Source organism: Rissa tridactyla, chromosome 7 (genome assembly GCF_028500815.1).
Source record: "Rissa tridactyla isolate bRisTri1 chromosome 7, bRisTri1.patW.cur.20221130, whole genome shotgun sequence".
NCBI lineage: Eukaryota > Metazoa > Chordata > Aves > Charadriiformes > Laridae > Rissa > Rissa tridactyla.
Window position 1 is genome coordinate 27,781,935 of NC_071472.1, and position 16,846 is coordinate 27,798,780.

The following is a 16,846-nucleotide window of genomic DNA, read 5'->3' on the forward strand; positions in this document are numbered from 1 at the left end:
GATTAGATTTCTTTTGGCACTGCATCTCAGAAGACTCTAAAGGGCATACAGTAATCTAAACTACAGACTGTCAAGCTCTTGTTAGGCTGAGTTTCTCACCAGTCCTGGAACAAGCATGACTCACCAGCAAACAGCATACATACTTTAATGAATCTTAAGGACAGTACTGGGAATGCACACCGGGTATATAGCTCTTTTCAAGGGTTTGGTTTTTTAATCTTCCTACTCTGTGTCTGTGCAGGTGAACTGGTGTCTTCATTTGCAAAATACATGTAAAAGTATATCACCAGCCTATGTTTCCAAAAAATTATGAACTACATGGTGTACTGCAATAGTGATGGCTGCTACACAAAAGTAATAAGGTGTTCTACTATTGTTTGTATCCAACTGGAAATCTCTGAAATGAGTCTGTTCAACTGAGCCACTGATGTTGGGGGAGACAAAACACAATGTGAGACAAAACATTTTCTCTCATGCCAGTGCCTGTCAAGTATAGTTCTGCACTCAAACAATGAATTGGCTCAAACATCCCTTACACCAAAAAGAAATCTGGCAGTGGGAAACAATCATTACATGTGGAAAATTCACTTAGACTCGTTATTAATGCTGTGTTATCATCATCATGGTCAGATAGGTAACAGAAAAAGATGAAAGTTTGCCATGAAAAACAAAGCTAGAAAAACTTTAATGTCTAATACTCCATTATACATATTGCAAAATATAAACTTGGTTACAGCTTGGGAGCATTAAAAACTCCTCAAATCTTAAATATTTTATTTGCTCTTAACTTCCTGAAAATAACTAAGAGTACATAAAAATGATGCTAGCATCTACTTAATTCTAATTGAAAACATAATTCTTTGTTTCCTATTGACTCAAGACAGTAGTGCCCCCAAGTGACATTTCATTATACAATAGTCTTGTAGCTTAAAAAAAAAAGCAAGCCCAACAGATTATTTTAATTGCATCTCACAACAGTAAGAGAGGATATACTTGCAAACAAGAGTCAGACTTAAAGGATACTGTCATTTCTTTGAGAGGAGGAAAGGAGGAATAATTTACATTTTCATTTTTAACCATTCTGAAGCTGCTAATTGTCAGAAATTGTAACATAAAGCTGAATTTAAGTCTTTTGCTAGCTACTCATCAGGCTTTTCTGCACAAACCACCTCAATACACAGGTAGATCTTTTCTTATTTTGAAAAGGATTTCCCAGTACTCGCTTGCCCTATTTCCTCACAACCACTTTTGCTGATATTATGACAAAAACCACCTGTTTGCTAATCTTGCAGGATGTTCTCTTGGAATTGTGTGCTTTCTTGCTTCCCAGAGGTATATCATGCTTTCTAGGTTATCAGTGGGTGAAGAAACTTAAAAGCACAGATTTGAAAATAACAGCACACAGACTGCTAGGCCTCGTTAAATACAAGATCTATTAGAGGGCATGATAATGGTTATGAAAAAATTAATGAGAACATAAACTCTACATGTGATAACCCACTTAATATATTCTTGAAGAGTTCTAACGTACAGGCTTATGACCAGTGAAAATAACATAAAGATAGTAAATTATGGGCAACTTGCTGACGTTCAATAACATTTAGCAGTCACTGAACAGAAGCAAATGCCACAGCCTCAGTATTGGCATCAAATATTTACATTAATATGTTTATGTAATACACAACTCACACACACACAGGTATTTTGCTAGTTGAATGTATGATAATCAAACATAGTATCCATGATAAAGGCTGCATTTTAAACAGAGTTCTCTTTACACAGACACAGAGTACTAATAAAAAGAAATGAAGAAAAAGGTTTATTCAGGCAAGGTTTCATTTTGTTTAATTTGCATTTGGCTACCCATTGCAGCATATACTGCCAGATTTGTATTGTATGCTAATAAATCAACATTCAACAGCCAAGATTTTCAAGAATCAAGAGTACTTCACAAGCAAACTAACAGTTGCACACGTTTAGATAATATATAAAGAAGCAATTTAAGAAGTACTGGGTCACTTCAGATGTCTGAAAAAGCAGCATCTGAAAATTAAGAGTTATTTTTAAAGTAATTTAATTCAAAGTAAATACGCAGAATCAGTTACACTGACACCTTGCAGAAACAGAAATTTAAAGCTAATTATTTTCATGGAAAAAAGTTTTTAGAAGCTTCTTACATAAAAGTTGTCTTTAATGTGGTGCTAGAATAGGTGATTCTGCCAGAGATACGACTTTCTTCCTTGTTACTCAACACATGTTTAAAAGAAAACATCTGCCAAGAGATGATGCTGGATGTACATACACACTGCAGTGAGTATTGTTCTTGTAATTATTCAGTTTTATAAAATTACTAATAATGTTGGTGTGAAGAGTAACCACAGTTAGTTGTCACTCAAAAGTTCTTTAAAAGCTTACTCTATGGTACCATGTGTAACTGGGCAGCTGAGCTGTCTGTATTGTTAGTCTGTCAAACCATAAGCTTTCTTACTCTTAGCCTAATTTATCCTCCACTCCTTTTATTTGTTGAATGTACTTTAAAGAAGATTATAATCCAAAATTGTCTAGTCTTTCATCCTGGACCCAAATGGCTAAGTCTTAGTGATAATCTGAAGCTTGAAGCTTAGCAAGAAGTTAACAAGCAGCTCAGGAGCACATCAGATCAGAATATAGCGTTGAAACAGATTTAGGAAAAGCACCAAAAGCAAACAGTGGTACACGGCAAGCAAGCTGGTGCTTCACATCTAAGTAGGTGTTGCTAAGAATAACTGCTGGAAGACCTCCAAAGACCTCCAGACTGCTGCAGAGTTGTGCTATGTTAAATAATCTAACAAAAATATAAAGAAATATTTGCTTATAAATTTCTATTGGAAGATACCTGATAACCAATACAAGATGTAAAAATAATCGGTACTCCTTTTTACTCTCTCTCAACTTCAATGCACCCACTTATTAATATTTCCAGTTAGCAAAGATTATCCCGCCTGGACTGAAAAAGGTTCCTTCTAATACTGAAATTTCAAAGAGGCAATCCATTTTTAATTACTTTCACTACACAACGAACTAGAGTATGATGCTATTAACAGACACTAATCATATAAAGATTTACATTCTTATTCTCACCAGTTGTTTCAAACTGTAAGAAGGTTACGCACAATGCTCTAAAAGTATTGCTGTAAGTATATAACAAGTAAAAATAACAGTGTAATAGCGACTTCAAGAAGTACTCAAAAATACAATTACTATGGCTTCTATGGAAAAAGAGTTTGATTTATTCAATATTTCACAGCCTTTATAAGCCACTGTTTGTTTAGCTTCAGAATGCATTTCCTTCATGTCAAGCTATCTTGATTTTAAAAATCATCTCCATCTATTTAGATGAACCAATGAGACAGGATTTTCCCCTTCCAGCAGGCATTACTTAACACCTTTTTGTCATAGCGCAGACATGTCAACATGTATGTAATACACCAACAATGGCTCTGCATCAAATATTGACTGCTTTCAAATCAACATAAAGAACTTTCAGGGACAAAGACTAACTACAGTTCCACAAAAATGAGATTCAATACTATTTGTATTTCCTTATTATATGCCTGAAGGAGATTCCATTTCTCTCTCCTGGGCAGAGAGATTTGTTGTTCTGTTCCTCCCCAGCTTGCTGCCCTCTACCATTCTTTTCCCCAGTCATCCTTTGGCTTTATACACATTTTTCCTCCACACTCAGTGGTATGTGTCTGTTTTCCTCACTTCTTTAATTCAAGTTCCCTCCTTGTGGCTCCCTCTGTTCTCCTGCCTTTTGAGCTCACTTGACTCTCCAAATTTCATTTCATATATGCACCTAGTGCCCTTCCTGCCCTCTTTGTCCTTTCATGTGCATTGCCAAGTCTGATATATTTTAGAATAGCATGAAGTTGTATATGCATTATCTCCTCTAAAATAAAGTTTCTTTTGCATACACTACAAGCATTTACATGACTGAGAAGATGGTGATTTTTAAAGTTAGCAAGCTTAGGAGTGTCTCTGTGATAGTTTTCCCCCATGAACTTATTCTTACAGATAAGTTTTCAAAAATAAAAAAGTCCTATCAAGATCTACTACATGGAAAAAGTCTATGTAAGATTTAGAGACCATTAAGTTGAAGTTTCAGCCACAAGATCTTCCATATTTACAGAACAGATACATGTTTTATATTAAAAACAACAAAAATGCACATTTTATGTTAAGCTTTTCTAAAAAAAAATGCCATTAACACAAGAGCTGTACCATTTACTTATCTGGATTAAATATCTTTAGAATAAGAGTCCAGTGAGTTACAAAAGGAATTTTGAAAAAAAATACAGAAGGTAATCTTACTTTTTCATCATCGTCAGAAAAAGGGGCACCTCCAGGAGTCTTATTTATTGCTTGGGCAACACCAATAATCTCTCCATCACTGTTTCTTATAGGCATGCACAAGAGTGACTTTGTCTTGTATCCAGTCAGTTTGTCGATCTCATCATTAAAGCGTCGATCCTTCAAAAGAAAATAAGGAAGCATTACCATGCATGTCATACATCTAAGGCAAAGAACTTTATTTTCTTAATGTCATATATAGTATTTTCAGCAGTGTTATGTTGTTGCTTCATTGTTATTACCCCATTCTTTATCAGCTGTTTTTCCTCAGTTAAGATACTAGTAGTTTTCTCAGAGGATCAGTACAAGGTGTACCATTACATAATTGTATTCACTGAAGTCCCACATTTATACCTCAATTAGAAGAATGACCTACCTAAAGGATCACTACCATAGTGGCTACCAGGAGAACATGGAAAACGAAGACAAATTAAACATACGGGGAACATAATATGAGAAGAGAAAAAAATGCGATAAAGGGACTGCATAACCCACTTAGGGCTTTGACAAAGCACAAGCTCCTTACACCCACAACTCAGCACCATGACTGTGCCTTCTTTGGTGGCTCTGGGGCCATCTGTAAGCAGAGCGTCCTCCACAGCTCCATGACAGCAGCACAGGCCTCGGCACTGGCCATAGACGGTCAGACCCACCTTGCCCACATCTTTCAACACAGGTAAGGAAACTATCAGTGGCTGAAACTGTGGCCTGGTTCTGGCCCACCACATGTTCACAGGCAGTTTTCAGTTTCTTCAATCTTAACTGCTAATGCTTGCTCGCTGTCTCTCTATATTGTTGCCAATAAACTTTTCTACCAGTGAAGCTGTGGGTAACCACAAGGCCCTTGCAGGCACTGCTGAAAGTCCTGATCTCCTCTGAGCTACACACTAAGGCAAGAGCTGTTTGCAGTTCACCAGATGTATCTTTTAATTGTGCGTGTGTGAAGCATGCAGACGCGGAGTTTTGTATGAAAGGATAACAAGCCGCAACGAGTGCTATGCCACCTTAATTGAGAACGCAGAGGACAGTGAGCCACACAGATCTGGTATGTACTAATTTCTAGACTATCTCTGGCTACAAAATCATGATGTTTACACCAGGAATGGTGCAAGGGTGTCTGTTGGCTGTATACAGCATGGACAGTTGCAGAATTAGGACTTCAATGTAAAATAGGGAGCATACCAGCATGACACTATATATTCGTCCTAAATCTTTACCTATTTTTCAGAAGTTTATGGCAGTTCAGTCAGCGATCGAGGTGAGCTTATGTACGGGTTGCTTTACTGATCTGTACTTACTCTTTACTGCCTGATATCCACACCAAACAAAACAGCTTCTGAATTTTCTTGCACATTGTAAGTTATAGATTATACCACCATAGCTAGTACATGACAAATACCAGGAAGAATCAGTTTCAGACAGAAATGCTACATGAAGTTGCAACACCTATAAATTTATGTTTGTTAAACACTACATAAACTATGAAACAATGGAAGATTTAATGGAGACTGTATCACAATACTAACATCCAACTAAATCATTGTGCAGCAGGCTGAAAACGTGCGGGCAAATATCTGGGTAGTATGAAATTCCTAAAGTGTACTACACATCAACCAGAGCATTTTTTCCATTAATCTGTAGTGCTCTAAGGGGCAAATTTAACTATACAACTCATTAGTGTTAACAGAACAGAGCAACTGAATCTCCACAATAAAAGTTTACCCTTAAGCTTTACATGGCAAGTAGCAATCATTTATTCAAGAATTTTGCAAGCATATTTCTTGTGTTTTTGTTTATTTTCAAATTTTGCTGGCTAATAAATGTATCTAATATGACCATCATCAAGATTTTTTATTGTTGGTATAGATTTTTTTTTAGGTATTATTATTTCATATGCTTTTGAATTCACTTGCATTTAGGTTTTTTGAACCATGTTAATACGTAATTAGCTATGAAGATTTTTATCTATTTTAATTCATGCACATATAAAATCTCTAAATCATGATTAAATAAATATGCAGTGTAATCCTACTGATCATAAAGCATGCACTGTTTAAAAAAAATACAGAACACATGCTGTGAGTATGAGATCCCTCTTAGAATAAAGTGACAGAAATCAATCTCTTACAACCAAATAATAAAAGTGCTTGTAACATATCATGGTGAAGAGTAAAGATACTAATAACAAGATATTCTTTGAAGTACCAGCAGCAACTATTTTGTTATTCAAATTTTTTTCTAAAGCAATGAATGTGCCTAAGGTTACACAAATTTATTAAGAGAGGTACATAAATAAATGCTTGCGTCACATTCAAAGAGGACTTCACTTTTCAACACAAAATCCAAATATTTTATTAAAACTAGAATTTCTTCATACTTCTTGTCATTCCTATTCTATGTGGGGTCACAGTGCTGTACATAGAGTATAATTCTATCCCCAAAGCTATTCAGATACTAAAGTCTTAGTAGTAGTACTGCTAATCCCAATGCATCAAAAATGTATTTAAATTGCATTTAGACAATTCTTACTTCAGATTAGAAGTAAATTCAGGTTTAGGGGCAACTGATGTAACACATTTTACACAAAAGCACAAGTAGTGTCTCATGTCTTAGTGAAAGCCCAAGTGGTTTAATACTTGTAGGAATTTCAGAATGTATTACATGGTAAAAGATAAGCTACCATCTTCAAAAACATGATTAGTTGTGCAAAAACAAACACCAGGTGGTAACATTACATCCTGAGATTAAATTACATTTTATAAACATTTAAAAAATAATGCCATCGTTTTGTAGGTTACTGCTACTGAATGACACCCAGCAAATACTGGTATCTACTATTAGTAACATGACCATACATACACACTTGTGCTAGGCCATGCTGCCATTTCACATCTATATTCTGTAGATGCTCGCGATTTCTCTGTCAAGTAGATGGCAACTCTTTTTGGCCCCACTTCTGTCTGTTACACTTTAAATGTAGTACATCAAGTAAGATTTATACGGGCTAGTATTCCATTTGGATACAAATGCTTTTTCAAAGAAATACAATTAAAATCTCAGCTCTTTCTGGAAAACTAAGTACAGGAAAGTCCCTATTTAAAAAAAGAAAAAAGCTCCCCCACGTGCCAACATGGTTCTCGGCACATAGCTTAGCTAAAGACATGACTCAGGGAGTATATTGTTTGGATACGCAGTTTGTTTAACCTTCTCCTGCAGGATATACACAGCTAGTTACCTCTGGAGAAAGATTACTGTATATACAAACAGAAATGCTTAAAAGATGCATTAGTGTTTTTTTTTATATGACTTTCTATACTTGCCAGAAAAGCAAGAGCAGCTTAGAGTACTTTTGATCATTAAAAGTAATTTTGATCAGTCTGAAGCTTTTCTTAAATACATTAACATTCGTAGTAAGCAAACAGCTGAGAGCAAAATTCAAATCTTAGCAGAAAATGACTTTCAAGCTAGATTGACAAAAACTAAAGGAAACTGAACTAAACGTGTGTAATTTGCTTACGTGGCAGCATGCAGAAATCCATCCTCTGGAACCATACAACTTGAACTCCAGATGACAAAAGTGACTCAAAGGAAGCTGCAAAGTTCAGAAGAGGTACTGCTAACAGCATCTTTGTTCATCTTGGTAGAGAATAGTATTCAACAGCTCTTTTATCAGCCAGGGAGGGAATTACTGCTATTTACTGGCAGCAGCTCTGTTCCTCCAGGGTGAAGTTAGCATTTAGGCTGCAGACAATAGTTACAGCCAGTTCTGACTCCCCTAACATGAGGGAACTGAGATGTTCCACAAAAATAAGCACAAGTTTTGTTTTCAAAAATTTAGACAATATTGACTATGAAATAATGTCCATATTTGTCTCAGGTGATGAAAACAATCCATGCAGTCCCTAATCTCAGATAAAATTTGATTGTGATGAGGAAGAGATTATTCATTACATCTTTACTGATGGTAAAAACTGACAGTTTTTTTTTCCTGGCAATTTTATTTCTATTTTTATTTCCTTGTTGTGAATTGCAGATGCTATAGAAATAGACTGGTTCAGTCACCTAAAAAGAAACATGATTTAGAAATGCTCCACGCTCACTCATCATAAAGATGAACATATACCTTTGGCTATTTTATTACTTGTTGCAAGTTTACATCCTTTCAACCACAAGGAATTAATATCAACTGTGCTATTCATATACAGTTTATAGTACTCTTCTGCCACAGAATATCAAGCTCCTGGTTCTTTTTTTCTTTTATTATTATTATACTATTTCTTTTGTTCTGTTTTAATTCTGTAACTTCATTAGCAGTTGTTCTTCCTTAGACCTATTTCTGCCTCTGGAGTGTACTAAACAGTCTTTGCCTCCATAAAGACCAGATTACCAACATGCAGTCTTTGATAAGGCTTTGATGAGATTCCCTTGAATTATTTGTGCCTAACAACTTCCTTAGGAGAACCAGAACGCCCATGATAAATGGTTTTTAATAATGGCATCAAGGTTCCAGACCTGCCTGATCTTGTGATCTTTCCACATGCTTCTAAACACTTCATAACAACTTCAATAGAAGCTGAAACTGTTCTGAACTGTAGAGAATGCTGCCTAGCAAGGGATGGTTCTTCTACAGTGCAATTATCACACACTAGGCTTCACCAATGAATAAATTAAACATTATTTCTTCAACTACTTCTTGGTAATGTATGAACTACTATTTAGAATTAGCAATTGTTACTGAAATATTGATAATATGCTTTGTGTTACTGAAAAAGACAGTCCCTGCTCCGCTAATTTTGTTCAAAGCAAAACAGAGTACATGGGGAAACACTGAAATGACAACGTGCCTTGACTAGTAACATTATTGCTGATTTACATCTTGTGGGCCTTATAAAAGAAGCAAACCTTTAAGGGGGAGTTTAACTGAAAAAGGACAGCTGCTGGACAGACCAGAAGCGAGTTGCAATTTGTCCAACTACACTCAATTAAGAGAGATGCATTGTTGTAAAACAAAACAGAGGTCAGGGATAAAAATTAGGAAGAGGTATTTGTGTTTATCTGAAAGTTTCTTTTGTTTAGGTAAAAAGGTTCACTGTAGTGGGCAGTTTAATGCAACTGTAATTTACAGTCCTGTGGCATGTGTAGTCATTGCCTTTTCAAAAGGCCTCAAGATTAATACACAAAGTGCTGTTTGACCTGTGGTGGATGGTGGCACACAGGACAGGGGCTTGTGAACCTATCTGAATGGGATAGATACAGTACAGCTGCCACTGTCAGGAACAGATTTAATGATGAGCTATGAATCCCATGTTCCTTAATGGACGCTATGGAGAACCATGGACACAGGATGCATTAGCAATCTGGAAAGTGTTTTTTAAAAGCACAACTCATTCCGCTATATTGCTTTTCTGTTCAAGTGGATTTTGGAAGTTTCCTGTTTGTATCTCTTCCTGGGACTTCTATGCAAGGAAGCACAGAGACCCTGGAGCAATCAGATAGCCTTAGTCCCAGAAGCATACCATTCAACAGAGATGCAACAACATGTTTTGGTCTTCCTGACATCTGATATCAGATTATCCATTTATGCTAGAGAACCAGACTACCTTCTGCAGAAGGGCATTACATCTCTGGAGCAGAGGCTAAAGGTCCAGTACGCACAGTATAGGGAAGTTAATTCATTTAACTGGAAAAAGGAGACACTTTTGAGGAAAATCTCAACAAGAACTCAGTAAAAAATGAAAATCATCAAGATGTGAAGTGAAACTCTATCCCTAACCTTTTGTGGAAAAGTAGGCAAGAATTTTATTTTGGTGACATTTGGGAAAGTGATGAGGAAATATACTTAAGTTAACAAAATAAAATACTGTTTCTGGCAACATTAACATTACTGAATCATGCAAACTCACACCTAAGAAAAATGAATGACTGGATGACCTGTATTATGTCCCAAACCTCTTTTATGCCCACACCTGCCTTCTTCCATTGCTTATTGTCATAATAGGATGTTCATGGCAGGATCTAGCTGAGAGGTTTTACTGGGTTTAACAGCATCAATAAAAACCTCAGTGCCCAAGTGTGAACTGTGATGGCTGAGAAGCTTGTACAAAATTTATGTCTGCTTCTGCTCACAGGGTAGTAACCTTGAGCAAGGAGGCCTGTTTAGCAGCAGACAACAAGGCTGCTAAATCAGAGAAGCCCTCTGTCAGACTGCAAAAAATTTTAAGATACAAACTGTATTATTCTACAGGCTCATCTGCACCAGGCTCCTGGGTAGTAAGGAGTAACAAGTAACCAATGCAGCACTTCCTTTTAAGTTCCTTTTACAATCAAGACTTACCTTCAGAAATTAGGGACAGACCAGGTACAAGCCATACTTGTATGTAATTGCAATGGCAGTACTTGCATGCAAGAACACTCAAGAATTACGAGTAGAGTCTTCTACTGACTGTTTAAAACATCACTAAAAACAAACTGAGTTGGTTTTACTGCTTTGGTTCTACATAATTAGATTTCTAGATGTCAGAGACATTCAAAATGTGAAGACTGAGGCACTTTTAACTAGAATTTCACAACTGCCAGCAAGGAACAGTTATTCTGTAGGATAAGCCTTATCCTTCTCTCAAGTTATTTATTGATTGTAAATTCTTCTTTGGGGAAATATCACCCTGTAAAGTGTGATATTCAATCAAGTAAAGACACAGAAGAGACCAGGCTTGATTCATCAATCCAAGTGCTGGTATTTCAGCTGCCTGTGCAGTGACACTGCAGTCCTAGTTCTTTTTGGACATATTTAAAGATTGTCAATAAAAGATAAAAGACAAAAATCTTCATGCTTTTATTCTATACAAGACCAGATTAAGGTACAGACAGGTTTAGGTTTTTTCTAGGGTTCTGGAATCATATAATGTTATCAGAATCTCAAATTCTGTTTAAAAAAAAATACTAAGTTTCTAGTTCCTGTAACCTAGGATAACATTAAAAGTGTGATATGAAATTAATCAAGAACACAAGGGTCAGAAATTCTAGAGCCTGGAACAGTTCTAAGCAGCATAAGTTCTTATCAAGTGAGCTGATATATTCAAATTTACTTTTTAGATCGCCTACCCTCATCTTATCAGCTGAAAACTCAAAATATTGACCATGCTTACAAGCTCTGATCCCATAAGATACTCATTATCTTGATGTACCTGAGGCTTCAACCAATTTGAATCAGGACCTAATCAAATAATGCCTATCTCCTGTATGTCAAGTCCTCCGGATTCTCCTCTGTATTCATAAAATTACTCCATTAATCTATCAGAGCTATACAGATATTGGGCAAAGACTGGAAAGAGTCAAATCAGCTGTATTACAGAAGTGACAAGAGAAAAATCCATTAGGGCCCAATCCTCTTCTCTTTAATATGAATAGCAAGTTGACTGTGGATCTGAGGTCAGTAAATATCATTGATCATGGTTAAACCTGAACAGCTACACTTAGAGGAGGACTACCAAAAAAATAATCCCTGCTGACCAGGAAGAAGAGGTAAAACCTCATTAAAAAGTCACTATTTCTATCATTTACTAAAAGAATCTACACCATTTTCCAACTTAAAAAAAAAATAAATCCCTTCTCAAAAAATTCTAGGGACATGCCACTATTCCACAGAAGGCCATAGAGGGTCTCTGAAACTCCCACTAAACAGTCAAAACAAGCATTTTGTTCTTGTTTTATCTTACTTAAATGTACATTTCTTCTTTTCTCAAGACATTTGAGGTAATAGAATAGGTTATATTAGAAATTAAACCAGTTTCAACTTCTGAGTAAGGTTTCACCAACTGCATTTGAGTGTTGATTTTCAGTTTAAGTAGGTGGTTCATACATTGTTAGTAAAGGTACAGGTTTTGTTGTTTGGTTTTTGGTTGTTTTTTTTTTTTAATAGGACAGCTCTTTGAACTTGGTAAGAAAACATGTCCTTTTATATCCTTATCTAAGCTAGTACAATTTGTATTTGTGAGTATTATTAGCATGATTTAGAGAAGAAAAAGCATAATTCTAAACCACGTTAGCTAAGAGTCAAATAATGTAATGGGGGATGAAACCTGCCTGAATACGTTTGCAGGAATTAAGTCTTCATGACAAAGACACTGTTTTCCTTCTCCAAAGTATAAGGCGAAAGAACACAAGAGGTGCTCAATAAACAGGCCTGGCTTACTATATTTTACCATTCACTGCATGGTTGGGGGTTTTTTTGTTTGCCCGCCCCCCCCCCCCCCGGAAGGGCTCCAGAAAATAAAACAAGGAAATTCACAGCAAAATTTCGTTGAATATATTGTATTTCAATTACTGATTGAGTTAGCTAAGTTGTATCAAAAAATAGGTAATAATAGTAGTATGTTTGACAACATTGTTAACCTGAGTATTATTGTACTACCAAACTACATGGGACAAACATCTTCGATTTAATGTACTTCTGATTGACTTTATAGGAAGCCATCCTGCAGGTGCCTCTACATTTACAGAAGTAAAGAAATTGAATTTGGGAGAGACCTATTCAATTTCTCAATCGTGCTTCCTATGAGTGTACAATATGTACACTTTTACAGAAAACAAAAAGAGCAATCCAAAAGACAGCAAGTTATCTAGATTCAAAGCATAACATTAAAAAAGCTAAATACAAATTTAAAAAAAAGTGAAGGCATCCAGTCTGTTCTAGATACTCTTCTCTAAAAATCACATATGGTATAAATTACATTGTGCATAAACAAGAAACAGAAACCAAGTAACAAACCCCTACAGTAGATATTGGTAAAACCTTGTAGAGAAGAAACTCACACACAAAAAACAATAAAGCAATCCCTGAAGAGACTTCTAGGTAAGGATTGCTGCAGCTATTTCTGTCATCTCCCCCAAAATCCCTAAAGCCCCAGAGACAAAGGCAGGAGAACAAACTAGTACCATTCACCAGCATCTCAAACCTAGTTCTCCCAAGTAAACATGCACACAGCTCAGTTATACTGTGACTATTTATATAGCGACAGCAATATTTCTTTGAGATAAAATAAATAAAACATATAAGAATGTGCAAAACAGCTCAGTCAACTCTATTACTTCACTCCCAAAACAATCCTTTAACAAAAAGTAAGGAACATTAACCCTCAAAAAAAATAATCTTAATTTCCAGATTTAAAACTAAATAAGTCCATATATAATTTGAACATAAAAAAAGCTTACTTTTAAAAAAAACAAAAAATGTTCATTTGCAATGATGCAATACTAAAGTTTTTTGACTTTTTTTTTTAAATATCAGTAGTTTGGGGCTTTTTGATTGGCAGGATTGTGATATATCATTTATGTCCTTTTCTGACCACGGTTTCATTTATTTAGTTATAGACATAAGTAACAATGCATGTTGTCTACTTATGACTGGCACAAAATTAACAGGAAAAAATAGTATAGGTAATCTTCTTTAGACAGGAGTAAATAACTTTAAAAGCACTAGCAAGTTCGCAGACATGACTGCTAAGCTAGTAAGCATAATTACGTTTCATGGTCTGAGCTGATCAATAACAGGGATCTGAGGAGTTTCCTCTGTAGGACATTACCCAGATCCATCAGGTTTTTATTTTCTTTCTTCAAAATAAACTCTTGTTAGATCACCAATAGCATAACAGTAAATCAAGTTGTGGTCTTATGTATGGCAGCTTCTGTGCACTTCTGCTCTGCCCGCAGCATTATTAAAGAAAAAAAATGTTTGCAAAGAAAAATATTTTTCCTCTAATTTTAAATACCCAGCCCCTACTGTTTGCTCCATCACAGTGGCTCTCTGTGCCCTTCCGTACTGGACCTGACTGATACTGCACTGGAAGCCTACCACAACCGTGTTCACATTCCCATCTTGTTCCAACCTCACTTGGTCCTAGTGTTGGTCCCCTAAATATGAACGATTGCTTATATAAAATATACACACGCACAGGGTGGCTTTGAAAAACTGATACTCCTCTGAGCAAAGAGACCAACAAGACTCCTGTGCATGTTTCAACAGAAGTCTGTGTATGGGTTAGAAGCTGCAGGTAATTACTCAGGTGAGCAACACATGGCTTCAAGTGTTACAGAAGCAATATAATAAGATTCTCAAATAATAAATTGTAAATATCTTATTGTGACAAAGCAGTAGTGTTATTAACTAAGCCACACTCATTTTTAAATGTGCACTGTAGAGACATTAAGCTCAGACTGCACACAGTTGCTGTTACCCTGTTAACACACAAAACTCCACTGAGCCATTAGCTCGACATGTTTATATTTCATAGTTTGTCAGCAGGGTTGTTTTAGAAAAGTTAAACAAATTAACTTGCATAATGATGTATGCATGCTTGTTTATTAACTTTGTTATTCTATAGAAAAACTACACAATAGCATACAACTGTAAATAAGCAAAATGAAACATCCATTAGTTTTGAAAAACTGAAAACCAATCAAACAGCAAAACCCATTACCAAGCAAGGCTACAGCATTACTCAGTCTTCTGCTTGTAACAGGATTTCAGCTACAATTTGAAGGGCCTAATCCTGCAATTCTTTCTCACAGTCACTAACCTGCTCTAACCAAATATATGCATTTCCTTCTCACAAGGAAGTTACAGGCCACAGAGGCACCAGTTTCACACCCATTCCACAAAGAGTGTCTGAGGGGGTAAAAACCTGAAAAAGCCTGTCTTCTTCAGACAGATGGACTGGCTGAGCAATGAACTGTCAGCTTAACAAAAGATGGTTTTACAGGGGGGGCAGGAAACCCCCCTGCTCTCCACAAGGCTTTCCCTAGGCAAGCTCTGCGCAACCAACAGCCATGGGGCCTACCAGAGGAGGGAGGGCTGGGGAGCCAGGCCCTGCAGCTGCTCTGCTGGGGAAGCCAGCGGCACCAAGGTACTGAGTGCACGCTCCATAAGGCAACTGAGAAAGCAAGCCAGCTAGATTTTATTATTATTAAAAATACCCCCCAAAATTACTAACCTGTTAATGCCCTGAAGTCCTCCATGCTCGTGTTTGCCTGGGAACATATACCCACTCTCAGCACCCCCTCACACCACCACTGAAGCAAGGCACTGCAACATCCTTCAGTGCTGATTTTGAGTGTGCGAGCCCCACTAATTGGCTGATAATTACCCAACAGCCTCAGTGGGAGTTAGAGAAAACTCATTACACATGGGTATGGGCAGACTCCTTCCCCCCCACCCGACCTTTGCCAACCCACTGTTCCCAGCATAGGGACTTGCAGCAAACAAGCCCCACCTGGGCACCCTGCACCCCACCGCCACTAGCCCACCTGCTGTTCATCTCAAACCCACGAGGTAGCCACTGCTGGCACACCTGGGGCAGCAAGCAGGTGCTGTGCATCCATGGAGTAATGGCTGAGCAACCCTGGAGGATGGGCCACTGCCCACCTGGTTAGTGAGATAACCTCGTCTGCCCCACACAAGCATGGAGAGGAAGGTGTCTTCCCTCACGATACCTAAGAGCTGTCACCAGCTGCGTGCACTGTGCTGTGCAGCCCTGTCTGTCCTGGTGATCACAGAATCGAATCATAGAATTGTTTTGGTTGGAAGAGACCTTTAAGATCATCAAGTCCAACTGTTAACCTAACACTGCCAAGTTACCACTAAACCGTGTCGCTCAGCACCACATCTACCCATCTTTTAAATACCCCTGGGATGACGATTCCACCACTTCTCTGGGCAGCCTGCTCCAATGCTTGATAACCCTTTCAGTGAATAAATTTTTCATAATATCCAATCTAAACCTCCCCTGGCACAACTTGAGGCCATTTCCTCTTGTCCTTTCATGTGTTACTTGGAAAAAGAGACTGACCCCCACCTCTCTACACCCTCCTTTCAGACAGTTGTAGAGAGCGAGAAGGTCTCCCCTCAGTCTCCTTTTCTCCAGGCCGAACAACCCCAGCTCCCTCAGCCGCTTCTCATAGGACTTGTTCTCTAGACCCTTCACCAGCTTCACTGACCTTCTCTGGACCTGCTCCAGCACCTCAATGTCTTTCTTGTAGTGAGGGGCCCAAAACTGAACACAATATTCAAGGTAGGGCCTCACCAGTGCTGAGTACAGAGGTACAATCGCTTCCCTGGTCCTGCTGGCCACACTATTCCTGATACAGACCAGGATGCTGTTGGCCTTCTTCACCACCTGGGCACAGTGCTCATATTCATCCAGCTGTTGACCAACACGGCCAGGTCCTTTTCTGCCAGGCACCTTTCCAGCCGCTCTTCCTCAAGCTTGTAGCACTGCATGGGACCCAAGTGCAGGATCCGGCGCTTGGCCTTGTTGAACCTCATACCATTGGCCTCAGCCCATCAATCCAGCCTGCCCAGATCCCTCTGTACAGCCATCATACCCTCAAGCACATCAATACTCCTACCCAACTTGGTGTCATCTGCAAATTTCCTCAGGGCGTACTCAATCCCCTTGTC

At 37.7% G+C, this 16,846-nt stretch overlaps 1 protein-coding gene across 1 annotated transcript in view; it reads right to left on the reverse strand.

Annotated features, from left to right (window-relative positions):
• The window catches only part of PDE11A (phosphodiesterase 11A), a 144,581-nt gene that overhangs the window by 114,818 nt on the left and 12,917 nt on the right, over nucleotides 1-16,846 (reverse strand). Inside the window, exon 2 of the mRNA XM_054209726.1 lies at nucleotides 4,354-4,512. Within this exon, the coding sequence (XP_054065701.1) occupies nucleotides 4,354-4,512 (159 nt within the window). The remainder of the gene's footprint in view (nucleotides 1-4,353; nucleotides 4,513-16,846) is intronic.